The sequence below is a fragment of the Notamacropus eugenii genome, chromosome 5 (genome assembly GCF_028372415.1).
Source record: "Notamacropus eugenii isolate mMacEug1 chromosome 5, mMacEug1.pri_v2, whole genome shotgun sequence".
Lineage (NCBI taxonomy): Eukaryota > Metazoa > Chordata > Mammalia > Diprotodontia > Macropodidae > Notamacropus > Notamacropus eugenii.
Genome location: NC_092876.1, coordinates 29,318,281 through 29,334,260, shown reverse-complemented (window position 1 = coordinate 29,334,260; position 15,980 = coordinate 29,318,281). Strand labels below are relative to the sequence as shown.

General features: G+C 43.1%; 2 protein-coding genes across 2 annotated transcripts in view; both read right to left on the bottom strand.

Annotated features, from left to right (window-relative positions):
* Positions 1 to 4,717: 4,717 nt before the first annotated feature.
* On the bottom strand, positions 4,718 to 11,006 carry C5AR2 (complement C5a receptor 2). Its single transcript, XM_072608123.1, has 2 exons — positions 9,689 to 11,006; positions 4,718 to 8,003 (listed from the first exon to the last, which is right to left on the bottom strand). The coding sequence occupies exon 2, from the start codon at positions 7,986 to 7,988 to the stop codon at positions 6,948 to 6,950; it is 1,041 nt and encodes a 346-aa protein (XP_072464224.1). The 5' UTR covers positions 7,989 to 8,003; positions 9,689 to 11,006; the 3' UTR covers positions 4,718 to 6,947.
* A 1,223-nt stretch (positions 11,007 to 12,229) lies between these two features.
* Positions 12,230 to 15,980, bottom strand: part of C5AR1 (complement C5a receptor 1) — a 29,906-nt gene continuing 26,155 nt past the window's right edge. Inside the window, exon 2 of the mRNA XM_072608122.1 lies at positions 12,230 to 13,726. Within this exon, the coding sequence (XP_072464223.1) occupies positions 12,684 to 13,726 (1,043 nt within the window). The 3' untranslated portion in view covers positions 12,230 to 12,683. The remainder of the gene's footprint in view (positions 13,727 to 15,980) is intronic.

The window sequence follows — 15,980 nt, the reverse complement described above, 5'->3', positions numbered from 1 at the left end:
GTCCCTCCCTCCCGGGGTTGGCCTAGGATCCAATGACGTAATGTTTGTAGAGGGCTCCGTAAGAGCTAGGCAGCAGTGATAATAATGTATAATAGAGTGTGCGTTCCCCCATCAGCATTTATTAAGCGCTTACTGTGTGCCAGCCAGCTGAGCGCTGGGGAGACAGAAAGAAGAGATAGCGCATGCCCCGCAAGGGCTCACAACCCAACGTGGGGATCGATGAATGTGTATTGATCACTAATAGCCTGGAAGCATCCTTGTGACACCATGTCAGAGCTGTGCCCCCCAGTACCCCCCTCCCCAACTCCGCCTCCTGGCTCCCTTCAGGTCCCAGCTGACAACTCCCTTTCTAGGGGGAGCCTTCCCGGATCACCCCTGGACGCTGGCCACTTCCCCTGGTGGACCACCGACAATGTATCCTGTGTGGAGCTTGTCTGGATACAGTTGTCAGCATGTGGTCTCCCGCAGGAGACTCGAGGACAGGGACTTTCTTTGTCTCCCCTCGTGCTGAGCACGGTGCCTGGAATATAGCAGGAGCTTGGTAAATGCCTTTTGACTGGCGTAATGACAGACTGCCTCCTCAGATGTCCATGTGCCTGAGTGGATGCGGAGGGAGGGAGTAGCCAGGTGCTGAGGGGCAAAGAAGCGACGAGAAGGGTGATGGGGGAAAGGATGGAGCCACTCCAGACCCACTTTCTTCAAAAAATCTTCTTTATTTTTAAAAGCCAATACAAGAGACAGGTGTAAAACGGTTTGTTTTTTCTGTCTACTGCCAAAATGTTTATAGATCTTGTGGTTTTGTAAATTAGGAGGCACCCATCTCATTACATTGAGTTTTATAACAAAGTTATGAAGCAGAATCCTTGAAGGCTGTTAGACACACCAGTTCTAGAACTTGCATGTTCACAGAGTGAATTCTGTGCCTTGGATCCCTTTGGAAGGTGTATCTCAGAAGCCCTCAGACAGCATGCTTGCCCATCTCTGCCTTAGGAAGGATATATGTGTGTATATATACCCAAACAAAAATAACACACACACACACATATTTATAATGATTTTTGTTTTAGTAGATTTGGTTTGGACAGTCTGTATTTCTTCATAATCATATTGTTATACATGGATAGCTATATAACAAGATATAAAAGTTTAGAGTTATGACCTTTAGGTTTTTTTTTTAAACAGGGATAATATTCAATTTAAAACCCTTAGCAACTATCTATACAGATGCACCAAAGTTTTGTACTTAGAGCTTTCTAGCCTAAAGTATCTGGTTTCTTTTGAAGAACAGGATGTATGTGTATAGACATAGATATATAGATATAGATGGAATAAACATTCACAATTCCTTTAAAAAAACAACAAAAGAAGTCTTCTCCCAGACCACTCTCCTTGAGTCTACTACCCCCACCCCTCCTTGAGGTCAGGTAAAATATTTTTGCCTTTCTTTGCATCTGACTTTTAGCACACCTGGCATGTTATCATTCAGTCATTTGTCAGTGTGTTTGACTTTCCGTGATCCCATTTGGGATTTCCTTGGCAAAGATATTGGAGTGATTTGTCATGTCCTTCTTGGGCTCATTTTACAGATAAGGAATGGAGGCAAGCATGGTTAAGTGACTTGCCCAGGGTCACACAGCTAGGAAATGTCTGAGGTCCAATTTGAACTCAGGAACATGAGTCTTCCTGAGTCCAGGCCCAGCATTCTATCCACTGCAGCACCACCTAGCTGCCATCTGGCACACAGAAGGCCTCTAATGAATGATTTTTGATGGATTGACTATTCATCTATCTGGGAAGAAGGGCACTTATGAGGTCCTCCTCTCCATGATGGAAAGGCCTTACTCTTGGGAAACTGTCCACCTGGTAGGGGGCAGTGGACATTCAGTCAGTCATTCAACAAACTTTAATTGGCAACTACTTTTTGGAAGGCCAAGAGCTCTCCACTGAATGGTGAGAGACATTAAAGTGAATGTGAGCTCACTGGGGACAGTATGGTTTGTTTTCATATCAATACTGCTTACCACAGTATCTGGTATTAAGTAGGTACTTAATAAATGCTTATTGATTGATTTGTCATTCAAGTTTAGGCAATTCTCTAAGACTGTAAATTGCACAGAAGATGCTGACTTATATTGGCAGAGGGAACTTCCTTATCTGAGTTCCCTCTATCGTGAAATTCCAGGTACAGTTCCTATCTTTCCAGGCTTCTTACACCTTACACCTTCTCACCCCAACTGCACACTCTTCCATCCAGTGACCCTGGGGGCATTCCTCCAACACAACACTCCATCTTCCAACTCCTAGTGTTTTCATTGACTCTCCTCCATACTTGGAATTTTCTCCCTCCTCATCTCCACCTTCTGGCTTCCCAGGGGTAAGAAAGAGAGCTCGATTCCTAGTTAGAATCAAAAAATTTTAGAATTTGGATTGGGGAAGGGATCACTAAGCCAAGCCCCTTTATTTAATGTTATAAAATTAGATGTTTTATTGAAAACTTAATGATGAACATCAGTACAACCACATGAACTTGTTTAGTAACTATTTGCAGTGAACTTAAATTCAAGGACTAAAATATTACATAATAAGAGGACTTAGAGTCCACTCCTTAGAGCAGATCCAATATCCCATGCCTAATCCAAGCTGACATGGAGGCGTGGTGGGCTTGTTTCTAGGTATGTACAAGGTAGGGGCCCTTTTCCATATTTCATAGAACAGACAAAAAGGAAAAGAATGAGCATTTGTGTGTGTGTATGTGTGTGTGTGTGTGTGTGTGTGTGTGTGTACATATAGTACCTATTAGGCGAATTTGGGGAAGATGGCAGAGTAGGTCAGAAAATTTTTGGCTTCCCAAATTTCCTCCTCCAAAAAAGACAGAACATCATCCCAGGGTGAATGTAGAGCAGCAGAAATAAACACAAGACAACCTAAGACCCCAGGAAAGACTGGACTTCCTCCAGCAGAGGACGTTGCAAACACCTCCAGATGACTCTGAAGAATCAACAAACAACATGCCGTGGGGGCAGACAGTCTCAGGAACTTTCACCTCACTGACAGTGTGAGGGTCTGAAGGCTGAGTAGAAGACTGAAAGACCTTCCACTGTGGAGGGACATGAAGCTCAGCTGTGCTGATTAGATGACCTCGAGGTCCTGGGCTTCAGCTGTTGGGGGAGAAGGAGCTAATGCACACACCTGGTGAAGACAGTAGCAGAGGGGCTGGGACCCTGCTGGCTGAAGACATTTTCAGGACAGCAGAGTCCCTGGTTTAACTTCCAAGGAAGAGAGAAGAGTTGTACTTTGTAGCCACTGGAGCTAGGACATAGCTGGGGACCTAATCTGGCTTAGGGGTGGAGAGAAGAGTGCAAGGTTGGGCCCTGGGACAGACCTCAGAAAATAACAGTAAGAAGGACTCGAGGATCCTTGATGCTTGGGGTATTATTCCCCACACTTCATCATTAAAACTCGATTATAACTATAGCTGCAGAAACAAAATAAAGATAGAAATGAGCAAACAAAAGAGAAAGAAGCCAAACATAGAGAATTACTATGGGCATAGAAAAGATCTGAGTTCATATTCAGAGGAAGATAACAGAGGTAAAAAAAAGATCACTCCTTTTTCAGTAAGAAACATCAAATGGTCCCAAGCCCAAAAAGAGTTCTTGGAAGAACTTTAAAAAGACTTTAAAAATCAAATAAAAGAGATTGAAGAAAAATAGAAAAAAAAATAAAAACAGTCCAAGAAAATCAAGAAAATTATGAAAAAAAAAGCCTACCCTGTGGAAATAGAGATTCAAAAACTTAAGGAAGAAAATAATTCATTGAAAACTACATGTGGGCAAGAGGAAGTTAATGCTGTTATAAGACATCAAGAAATAATAAAACAAAATCAAAAGAATGAAAAAATAGAAGAAAAAATGAAACAGCCCATCAGAAAAACAACTGATCTAGAGAACAGATTGAGGAGAAATAATATAAAATAGTCAAACTACTTGGAAATTAGGATAAAAAATCTTTATACAATATTACAAGAAATTATCAAGGAAAATTGCCCTGAAGTTCTAGAATGAGAAGGCAAAGCAGAAATAATTATTCAATAAGGTCAAATTGTTTACTTCTTATATGTGAAAATGTTATCAATACCCTTATGATTGTCATCAGGATAATTTGAAAGAAAAGTTTGGACTGAGCGATATATGATGGGGTGATTCTAAAAAAAAAGTAAAACTGTATAGGACAAGATAAAGTAAAGAGTAATTATCTCATTCAAACAGGCATAAAAGGAAAAATTGATACAGAAGAAGCAAGCAGGAGGAGGGCAGGTAGTGCTGGAATTTTACTCTCATCGAAAATGGGTTAAAGAGGGATCAACCTATATTTCTAGAAGGGTATAAAAGTCTTCTAAATTCAGAAAGAAATAAGGGCAAGGGGATGGGGGTGAGGATAAGAGGGACTCTTAGAGGGTTGAGTAAGTTAAAGAATAGGAAGACAAGGTAGCAGGTAGAAGTAAATTAGAGGAGTGAGGACGGATAGGGTAAATAGGGTGAGAAGCATAGCAAGGAAAAATAGGGAGGAGGGAAATACACAGCAAGTAATTATAGCTTAGAATATAAATGGGATGAATTTGCCCATGAAATGGAAATGAACAGCAGATGAAAATTTTGAATTCAACAATATGCTGTTTTCAGGAAGCACAATAAAAATAAGCAAATACACACAAAGATAGAATAAAAAAGGCTGGAGTAGAATTTATTATGTAAAAAAGCAAGGGTAATAATCATGATATCAGACAAAGTTAAAGCTAAACCAAATATAATTAAAAGAGAAAAATACAGAAATTACACTATGTGTCACCAAAATTATACAATAGTGTTCTAGACCATTTAAAATAAATAGACAGTATAAAATAACTGAGAGTATACATGCCAAAACAGACACAGGAACTATACAAACATAAACATAAAACACTTTTTATACAAATATAGTCAGATCTAAATAACTGGAGAAATATTTATTGTTCATGGGTAGGTAAAGTCAATATAAAAAAATGACAATTTTATGTCAGTTGAATGACCTATTCAATGCCATACCAATTAAATTACTAAAAAAGTACAAAAGTATCTTACTGAATTAGAAAAAATAATAACAAAGTTCACTCGGAACAACAAAAAGTCAGGAATTTCAAAAAAGATGTAAAGAAAAAAGAATTAGCAGGAACATACATTAAACTATATTACAAGGTGAGAGTAAAATGGATAATTTCAATTATTTTAAATTAAAATTTTCTTGTATAAACAAAACCAACATAGCCAAGAATAGGAGGAATGCAGAAAATTGAGGGGGAAACTTTCATAGACAAGGTCTCAGATAAGACGTGATTGTATTGGAATAATGCTGTGCTGTAGGAAATGATGAGATGGTTGATTTAGAAAAAACTTGGACCTATGAAGGAAGATGCAAAACACCTCCAGAGAAAGAGATGACAAGTGGAAATATGCATAGTATGGTCTAACATATATGTGTGTGATACATATATGTGTGTGCATGTGTTGTATATCTCTATATATGTACACATACCCACAAATATAGATATATGGATATCTATGTTTAACTGTAGCTTTCTTGGGGAGGGAAAGGGGGAAATGAAGCAAAAAGTGCACAGCAAAGAACAAAAGAAAACATAGAAGGAAGCAAAGAAAAGCTAGGTAGCTTTGGAAACAAAGTGTGATATTAATTATATAGGTTTTCTTGAAATGGAAATTTGTTATTTTATATTGAATCCTCTCTTATGTTCCGCCATGTACATGGAAATGTTCTTTTTTTAGATTCTCATTTTGTATTGAAGTTTAAAATGAATAAAAAATTTACCAAAAAGAATACATATATATTTATAATGCCTACTATGTGACAGCCACTTTATTTTTATTAATGTTACTTCATTTTATCCTTACTACAACCCTGGGAGGTAAGCACTCTTGTTATCCTCATCGTACAGTTGAGAAAACTGGAGCAAACAAAAGTTGAGTGCCTTACCCAGGGTCACAAAGCTGGTGTAAGTATCTGAGACCAAATTTGAACTCAGATCTTCCTGACTCCAGGCCTCTATTCGCTGTTCCACCTAGCTGCATATGGACCCTTGAGATGGGGAGAATAAAGGGATGTAGTTCTGCTTCAGTCCTTGTTTCTCAGTAAATATCCATTTGTAAAAGCTAATTGATGTTAATTTGTTAATTGATATTGGGGAGATATTCACTAGTTACGTGATATTAAGAGGGACACACCTGATGGGGCTGTTATTAGAAGCCACAACTCTTCAAGATTACCTATGCCTAGAAACAGGAAAGGAGAAATGGTAGCCATCAGCTGGGGACCTGCCTTACTAGTACAGTTTGAGTTGAGAGAGTGAGCCCATAGATAGGTATAGCATCCGTAACTTTTTTGGTTTTCTCTCCATTTCAAATACCATCTACTTTCTCTTCGCCCCCTCACACAAGGTTTATTTCATTCTGTCTTTTGGAGTCACCATGGGTCCCTGCTTTGGTCAGAGTTCTGAGGTCTTTCTGACCTCAAACTACTGTTCTGGACATTCTGCAATTTGTTCTCTTGACTCAGCTCACCTCAGTTCACATATGACTCTGAATCTGTCACGTTCCTCATTTCTTATTGTGCAATAAAGTCCCATTGCAGTCCTACAGCATGACTGGTTCAGTCATTCCCCAATTGATATGTACCTAATTTGTCACCAGTTCTTTGCTACAACAAAAATTGCTAACACATAGGTATATTGATATTTTTGTGCATTTGGGTCCTTTTCATGTATCCTTGAACTCATTGAGTATGTGCAGCTTGGTCACTTGCTGCAAACCTCTCATTTCATAGATGGGAAAACTGAGAGGTGATGGGAACTTGTCCAAGGCCATTCAGAGAAGATTCAAACCAAGCTCCTCCTTAATCTAGACTGTCTCTGAGACCACTGCTTCACTAGTAGACTTGTTACTTCCAGGTCCATCAGCATCCTCCTCTTCCGTGTCCTCACCCAGAGCCAGGCGACAGGCAGCCCATAGGGATCTCTGGAGCCCAGCCCGGCCTAAGACCAGGAATAGGGTGGGGTTGAGACAGCTATTGACCAAGGCTAAGCCTATAACGAGGGGCTCAACCTGGAGAGCACTGGTCAGGAGCTCTGAGTGAGGGGCTGCAGCAGCTAGCACCAGCCCTACCACATGGTAAGGCGCCCAACAGAGAAAGAAACCAACCACAACCAAGGTCAACAGGCGCAGGATCTGGGGCTTTGACTTCCCTCTCAGATGAACCAGCAGGACTCCGTGGCAACCAGCCACAACCCCCAATGGTCCAAGAAAGCCACCAATGAAACGGATGCCAACCACAGCCCCTTCAACCTCATGGGATCCACCATAGTCTACCACACACTCATAGCGTTCTGGGAAGTATTCCTTGTGAAGTCGTCGGGTCAGCACTGAGGAGAGAGTGAGCAGCAGTGCCAGCACCCAGGCAACTCCACAACCTGCCCATGCTGGCCACAGACAGTCTTGGGCCCTATTTGACCAAATCACAACCAGACATCGTTCAACGCTGGCACCAGCCAAGAGCAAGACACTGGCATACATGTTGAGCAGAATGACTGAGGGCAGAAAGCGGCAGGCCGCTGAGCCAAAGGGCCAGTCACCTTGACGGATGATTGGCACAGCCAGCAGGGGCAGGGATAGACAGCAGAGCAGGTCAGCCACAGCCAAGTTCAAGAACCAGATGGAGGGGGTTGATCGATGTGCTGTGTTCCCCGTTACCCAGGCCACAATCACATTTCCTGGCACACCCACTAGGAAAACTGCAGCATAGAGAAGCAGTGGAGAGATCTGAAGGGGGTCCATGGAGACACAAGAGCCACCTGGCTCACAGTCTACACGCAGGTCAGGAGTCAGGCTGTAATCCTCATAATCATAGCTTATTGAAGAGTTCTCCATTTCAGTCATGTGCATAGCACCCAAGGGGCCCTGGGGAAGAAGATGAAAGCAATAGGGAAGCTACTTTAGAGTCTAGCAAATAAGACACAGAACTGCATTGGGAATCTACTAGAATCATAGGATCTCAGATGTAGATGGACCTTAGAGGTCACCTGATCTAATTACCTCAGATGATTTCCCTCTGAATCATCCCTATGAAGGTCCATCTGGCCTTGGATGAAGACATAAAGGATGTACGAAATTGCAATGCTGGAAGGAAGAGTTCAAAGATTGGGTGAAAGGAACTGAGAGCCACAGACTGGTGCCACTGGAATGACTCTCTCAGAGACTTGTCAAGTGTAAGATCCTTGTTTTACAGAGGGAAAAGCTGGAGTCTGGCAAAGAGAAAGGGATCTCTCCAAAATCATTCAGGCACAGAACCAGAATCTGAGCCAGTGAGACCAAGATATAACAGAGGAATTAGCATCTAGAGAGCACTGGGTTTGGAAACAGAAAACTGGGGCTGGAGTCCGTCCCTGAATGTGAAAACCTGTTCTTGGGTTCCTAAGGTAGGATAGCAGAGATGTATCTAGGCAGCCATTGTATGAAAAAGACTTGGGAGTCTTAGTAGTCTTAGTGGGACCATAACCTTGATAAGAACAAGTAGTGTGGTGTCACAGGTGAAAAAGCTACTGCAAACTTGAATAGCCTTAATTGAGATAGAGTTTCAATTTGAGAGAACTCATGATGAAACATCCTACCCACCTCCTGATGGAGAGGTGATGGATTCAGGATGAAGGCTGAGACATATATAGATTTAGAAACATGACCAGCATGAGGATTTGTCTTGTATGATCACACATGTTGGTAACAAGTTTTGTTTTTCCTTGTTTTCTCAATGGGGAATGGGATGGAGGGCAAGGGAGAAAATGAGGAGTTGAAAATAAAATGAAGTTGAATTTTTAAAAATAGCAATAAAGTATCCATTGAGAAGGACAGGGTCTACCTGGAGAATTGTTTTTAGTTCTGGGTACCACACTTTAGGAAAGATAATCTAGGATGCCCTGAGATGAGTGAGACCAGGATGGAGATGATAGGATAGTAGAACAAAAGTTTACAAAGCCACCAGTTCCCCAATGTGATCTAGGCCAAAGCTTGTAATTCAGTATTTCTCCTTCTAATGCCCCTCTCAGCTCGGACAATCCCTGTTCTAAGGCGCCTCCCAGCTCTCACGTTCCATGTTCTAAAGTTTCTCCCAACGCTGACCTTTCACCTTGCCATATGAAGTTATATCAAAGGTATGGGGGATACTTATCCAGGACAAATGCCTGTTTGACCCCTAAACATTTCTTCAGATATCTGAAGGGCCATCACAGCGAGGAAGTTACAGCTAGTTAAAGTCCCCCACCTTCAGATGGGGCAGAACTTCCCAGTAATCAGGGCAGGGTACTCCAAGGAAGAGTGAAGACCTTGCTGCCCCAGGTGGATGGATGGGGAGTTCTCCATTCTAGGGAGTTTCCTAGTTAGATACCAGTTTGGGGCTAGGGCTAAGCTGTTCCTGGGCTGAGGGGCCCCAAATGCAAATGAGAGCTGTCCCTGGAGTGGGATAACAGGAAAGATTTGGACAGAAGGTGGGACACAGAGGAGAGTAAAAGAGGAAGTTCAGGAAGATTTCAACAGCCCATTTCCCTCCCCTTCCCCCTTCCCCCCTCACCATAACACCGGATCATCCTTACCACTTTCACATGAGTAGAATCATCCCAAAAGCACTTTGAATTCTAGGGGAGCAGGTCTGCTCTCCTCTCGGCCACCCTCTGATGCTGAGTCTGCACACACTCATTCACACACTCTCCACCCCACAGGAAGAGCTGGAAAATGACACCAACATGCTGACCAGTGCCAGTCAGGGTGTGGTTGCCCCATTGCTTCCCCATGAGTCACTCGTTCTCTAACCACTGGAGAACAGGATAAGGGCTTGACAGGCAGCCAGGACGGGCAAAGCTACCAGGCAGATTCAGAGCTCTTTCCTCCCAGGCCCCTGGTCTCAGACCCTGATCAGCCCCTCAGCTTGGCATGGGAGGCCTCCAGAGTCCAGGCCCAGGGAGTCTCTCTACTCTGGTTCTTAGCTCCCCCTTGGCCTTTTCCATCTTCTCGGCTCACCTGGGAGTCACCTTTGGAGATGGGTCCAGTTTCTATGTTTGCCTGGGATCTCACTAGGACTGGAAGACTGTCCTAGAGGTGAATCTTGGGCCCTATCCCTTTTTCTTTCTGTCTAGGACTCAGAGGGCAGCTTTTCCTCGAATGTAACTCAGAAGCCCTCCCATCACCCAGTGCCTCCTCCCACTCAGAGATCCTCCGACTAAGACCTTCAGGGCCCTGGTAGAGCCCTTATCAGGCATAGTTTGTCCAGGGCTTATCTCCCCAAGAACAGAGACCAAGTTTATCGAGCCCTGGATACCCCATAATCCTGATTCATGGAATGTTTGTTGAATGAAGGAATGACACCTTGTCCTTATGCCTCTTTGGCTTTGCCCCCAACTTGATATGTGACTTTGGGAAAGTGTCTCCCCTCCTCTAAACCTTAGGTTACCTCCCTATAAAAACAGAAATAGAGTGCTTAGCTCAAGGCACTCCCAGTTGATGATACTCCACTTTCACTAAATCGTAGAATTTTAGAGTTAGAAGGGACCTGCAAGGAATTCCCTGCTGTAACATCCCACCAAACAGCCATCCGTCATCTGCTCCATCTGTCCACTTGGGGACAGATCTAACCTCTTGGTTTTTCCTGACACCAAGCATATACTTATTTCCTGCTGCTACTTATGAGATCAGCTTTGGCATTCTAGGTTATATAAGGCTGGGCTTCTTTACTTGGACCCTGTGGGTAGATTTCAGGGGCCCATGAAGTTTGATGGGGAAAAAAATCATCTATTTATTTGTATATTTACTGAACTGAAATTGAGCATTTCCATCACTAGTGAATTAAAAAAAGATTCTGAGGAATTGACCTCATTGGACATCCAAAGCAGTGCCTGGCACAAGAAAGAAGCAGGCCCTCTATTATAAAGTCCCTTCCAGCTCTGATGCAGGGTATTGTAGAAGTCGGTACTTTAATAAGTGTTGATTGCATTAGATCAGAGGCCGTATGCTACAGGGGATGCTACAGGTGACTTCAGGGGAATTCAGTGCAAAATGTGAGAGCTGGGCTATGGAAGACCTGAGTTCAAGGCCCAGCCCTGCCATTTACTTTTCATGAGACCTGGGACAATCAGGTTCCTGGAAAATAAAAGGACTGGAGCAGATGACCCTGAGGCCCCCCACCACTTTCCATCTATGACCTTGTGAATCAAATGTTCTAGGTTTCTCTAAAAGCCTATGTCTTATTTAGAAGGCCCTTGACCATCCCAAAGTCTTAGGATCCCTAGGGTGTCCACATGGGCTTCCTTCACCTAGAGGCTTTCTGATCCAAGACAGGATGCTAGAGCTGGGAAGGGGAACAATCAGGACCTTTTAAAAGGCAGGAGAAAGGCTAATCCTCATGGTCTAGGAGCTGCAGAATGAGACTAAAAGAGGTGGGCACATGGACAGACTTGGCCCAGATCTAGCAAAGCCTAGAATGGAAAAAGAGACAGAGACTCTGTGCTCCAAGTTTTCCCAGTCTCCTAGGGAAAGACCCCAAAATTATGGTAGAATCTCAGAAATGGACCCTAGCAGCTCCATTATCTGGCTGACTCATTTTGAACTTGCTAGTCTACTAGGACACCCCACTCCTTTTCTTTTCAAATACATTATGGTCTAACTGGGCCTCCTCCATAAGATGAATTTGAATCTCCAAATATCATTGATGGTGAGAGAAAGGAGAGATGAACTGGGTGGCTAGGGAGGGAACAGAAAATGAATTCAGAAAGGCTTTTTGAAGGAGGCAGCTGAGGAGTGGAGGGGCCAAAAATCTGGAGATGGGAGGAGAGAAGTTTGGGAACTGGAACTTCAACTAATTTCCTTTTCTTGAACAGCCCTCCGATCTCATCCTATCTCCCATCCCCACCCTACTCCTCCCACCCCCCAGTCACTTCTATTTTTTTAAAGCACCGGTTTAGCAAAATGAAACTCAGGACACCTTGACCCAGCTGGAGATGAGTTTAATTGGTGACATGCCAGATGACCCCACCAGGGCAGATTCCCTGAGGAATCTGGGTGGGGGAAGCAGCCATCTTTAGACCATACTTGGACATCCACACCCTGCTGGGACACTGGACAGAGTCCACTGGACAACAGAATGAATTCTCATTCAATTCCAACTAAAAGATTTATTGAAACAAGGTGAGGAGGATTCAAGAGCTCTTGGGGGGAGGGGGTGCAATCCGGGATGATTTCCTAGAGAAGGAAGTAAAGAAGACAGCAGAGAATCTCAGATGTAGGGGGGCTGAGGGCATTCAGAGGGTCTGGAGCTGGCAAGGTGGCCATAGAGGATTCTCTGCATAGAGATAGGAAGCCCATTGATTAATCCCTTCAAGCCAGCCATTGTGATAAACATACTGATGATTCAAAAAAAGACAAAAATAGTGTCTGCCCTTGAGAGGCTCCTAATCTAACTGGAGGATAGACCAGTGGTTTAGTAAAAAAAGAAGAAAGCTGTTCATAGGCTAAGCTTAACCATTACTCCAGAGAGAAGAGGCAAAGGATCCTTCACACTGCATCACTGCTCCCTCAGAGAGGGGCAAGAGGTCAGCTTCACAGATGCTCCTCGGGGACCGCTGAAGATACCACTGTGGATAGGCTAAGGGCCTTGCTGTCTCGCTCTACGGAGTCCTCGATCAAGGCATTCCGGAGTCTGGTGTATATGGAGTACTTCTTCATGCGTTCCTTGATGCCATGACCAGCGACCACATAGATGATTGGGTTGATACAGCTGTTAACATATGCCAACGCGATGGTTATACTGTCTATACTACTTGCCCAGTGGTAGAGTTCGGACTGTTGATGGCTCACAGCCTGCAAGAGACCTACAATCTGATAGGGGGTCCAGCAGATGAAGAAGCCCACCACCACAGCCACAACCACCTTGACTGTCTTGTGGGAGCGAGTGGCCTGGCGGCTCCACAGACGTCTGAGTAAGAGCATGTAGCAGATGGAAATGATGATAAGAGGGCCCAGGAAGCTGAGCAGGAAGCGAGATATGGCCACGCTTAACTCGATTGTTTTGTTGGGGCTTATCCCACAACGCCAGCTGGGAGGGAAGTGCTCCTCTTCCAGCTGACGGTAGATCAGGGAAGGGATGGTCAGCACCAAGGCCAGTACCCAGGCCGAGAAGCAGGCAGACCTGACCATCCACAAGTTTCGGTTGTTCTGGCACCAGATGGGCTTCATGACCAATATGCAACGGTCAATGCTGATGAGCACGAGCAGCAGGATGCTGGCGTACATGTTGAGGAGAATGACGGAGGGCAGAAAGCGGCATGCAGCTTCCGAGAAGGGCCAATTTTGATGCTGGATGATAGGAACAGCCAAGAATGGGAGCACCAGACAACAGATCAGGTCAGCCACGGCCAAGTTCAGGAACCAGACCCCGTTGACCGTCTTGTGGGCCTCGATTCCTGTCACCCAGACCACAAGAGCATTGCCAGGCACGCCCACCAGGAAGACCACCAAAAAGACCAGGAGAGAGATTATCTCTGATGCTGAATATGTTCGGACTGGGTCCACAGAAGTAATACCCGTCCAGTTACCATACTCTTGGTAGTCTGGAACGTAATTCCCTGTGGGAAGCACAGTGCCTGGTAGGAACCAACATAGAACAGGAGACCATCAGTCATAATGGCTAGCACCTTTTTGTGACTGTTCAGCTGTTTTTCAGTCATGACCCTATTTGGCAGAGATACCAGAGTGGCTTGCCCTCTCCTTCTCGAGCTTATTTTACAGATGAGGAAACTGAGGTAAGCAGGGTCAAATGACTTGTCCAGAGTCATACAGCTAGTGAGTTTCTGAGGCCAGATTTGAACTCAGAAAGATGAGTGTGGTGCTCTATGCACCATGGAGCCACTTATAGAGTCCCATATAGAACCTTAAAGGGCTTTACATCTATTATCTCATCTGAACCTCATAACAATTCTCTAAAGTTTGATGGTATTACTATTGTCTTTTATATATGGGGAAACTGAGGCTGAGAGGGACTCATTTTCCTATATTCATAAAGCTAGTGAGTGATCATACAGGCTTCAAACCCAGTTCTTCTTCCCAGAATGAGGGATTCTTAACCTAAAAGTCTGTGAATTTACTTCATTTTTTTCTAATATTGATAACTATATTTCAATATAACTGGTTTCTTTAGCAATCATATGTGTTTTATTTTAAGACAGTTAAATGGTGCAGTGAATAGATTGCTGAACCTGGAATCAGGAAGACCTGAGTTCAAATCTAGCCTCAGACACTCACTAGCCATGTGACCCTGGGCAAGTCATTTCACCCTGTCAGTCTCCATTTCCTCATCTTTAAAAAGAGCTGGAAAAGGAAATGACAAACCACTTCGGTATCTTTGCCAAGAAAACCCCAAATGGGGTCATCAAAAGTTGAGCATGACTGAAAATAAAACAACAATATATTTTAAATATGTAAAAACATTATTCTGAAAGGGGGTCCATAGCTTTCACCAATCTGCCAAATGGGGCCATGACAGCTAGATGGCTCTGTGGAGAGAGCACTGGGCCTGAAGTCAAGAAGATCTAAGTTCATATCCAAACCTGAACATTTACTAGCTGTACAACTCTGGGCAAATCGCTTAATTCTGCTTCAGTTTCCTCATCTGTAAAATGGGGATAATATTAGTACCTACCTCATAGGTTTATTATGTGAGGATCAAGTGAGATCATATTTGTAAAGCAATTATCATGATGTCTTGCACATAGTAGGTGCTTAATAAATGCTTGTCCTCTTCCTCCTTTTTTTTAAATTTTATTTTATTATTATTATTTTTTAATGTTTTACAATCACTGCCATAAAATTAAGATTTTATCCCCCCCACACCTACCCCTCCACTACCCTCCTCCCTCCCCACGACTGCATACAATTCTGTATAGGTTCTACATATACTTTCCTATTGAGTACATTTTCACTATAGTCATGCTATGTAGTCGAACTAAAATAAATGGAAGAAATCATATAACAAATCAAAACATGATACACAAAAACATGTGTACACACAGACATGATCTGCTACATTCTGCGAATGACTTCCATATTTCTTTCTCTGAGTGTGGAAGGCATTTAGCCTTAGAAATCCACCATTGGGACTTTTTTTTTTTTAAGAAGTTCTTGCGTTATTACGAAATTCCAAGTCTACCAGAAAAAACTCTCGCACACTGTGGTTGTTGCTGTGCACAAAGTTCTTCTGGTTCTGCTCCTTTCACTCAGCATCAGATCATCTAAGTCCTTCCAGGCCTCTCTGAAGTCTTCTTGTTCATCATTTCTTATGGCACAATAGTACTCCATTGCATTCATATACCATAAGTTATTCAGCCATTCCCCAACTGATGGGCATCCCCTTGACTTCCAGTTTTTGGCAACTACAAAGAGTGCTGCTACAAGTATTTTTGTACATGTGGGACCCTTTCCCATTTTTATGATCTCTTGGGGATACAGTCCTAGTAGCGATATTGCTGGGTCAAAGGGTATGCACATTTTTGTAGCCCTTTGGGCATAGTTCCAAATTGCTCTCCAGAATGGTTGGATGAGCTCACAGCTCCACCAACAATGAATTAGTGTTCCAACTCTCCCACATCCTCTCCAGCATTTATCATTTTCTTGTTCTGTCATGTTTGCCAATCTTATAAGTGTGATGTGGTACATCAGAGTTGTTTTGATTTGCATCTCTCTAATCAAAAGTGATTTAGAGCATTTTTTCATATGATTATAGATACCTTTAATTTCTTCTTCCAAAAATTGCCTGTTCATATCCTTTGACCATTTATCAATTGGGGTGTCCTCTTCCTCCTTACATGAAAAAACTTTAAAATCTCTGTTTCAAATGATTTT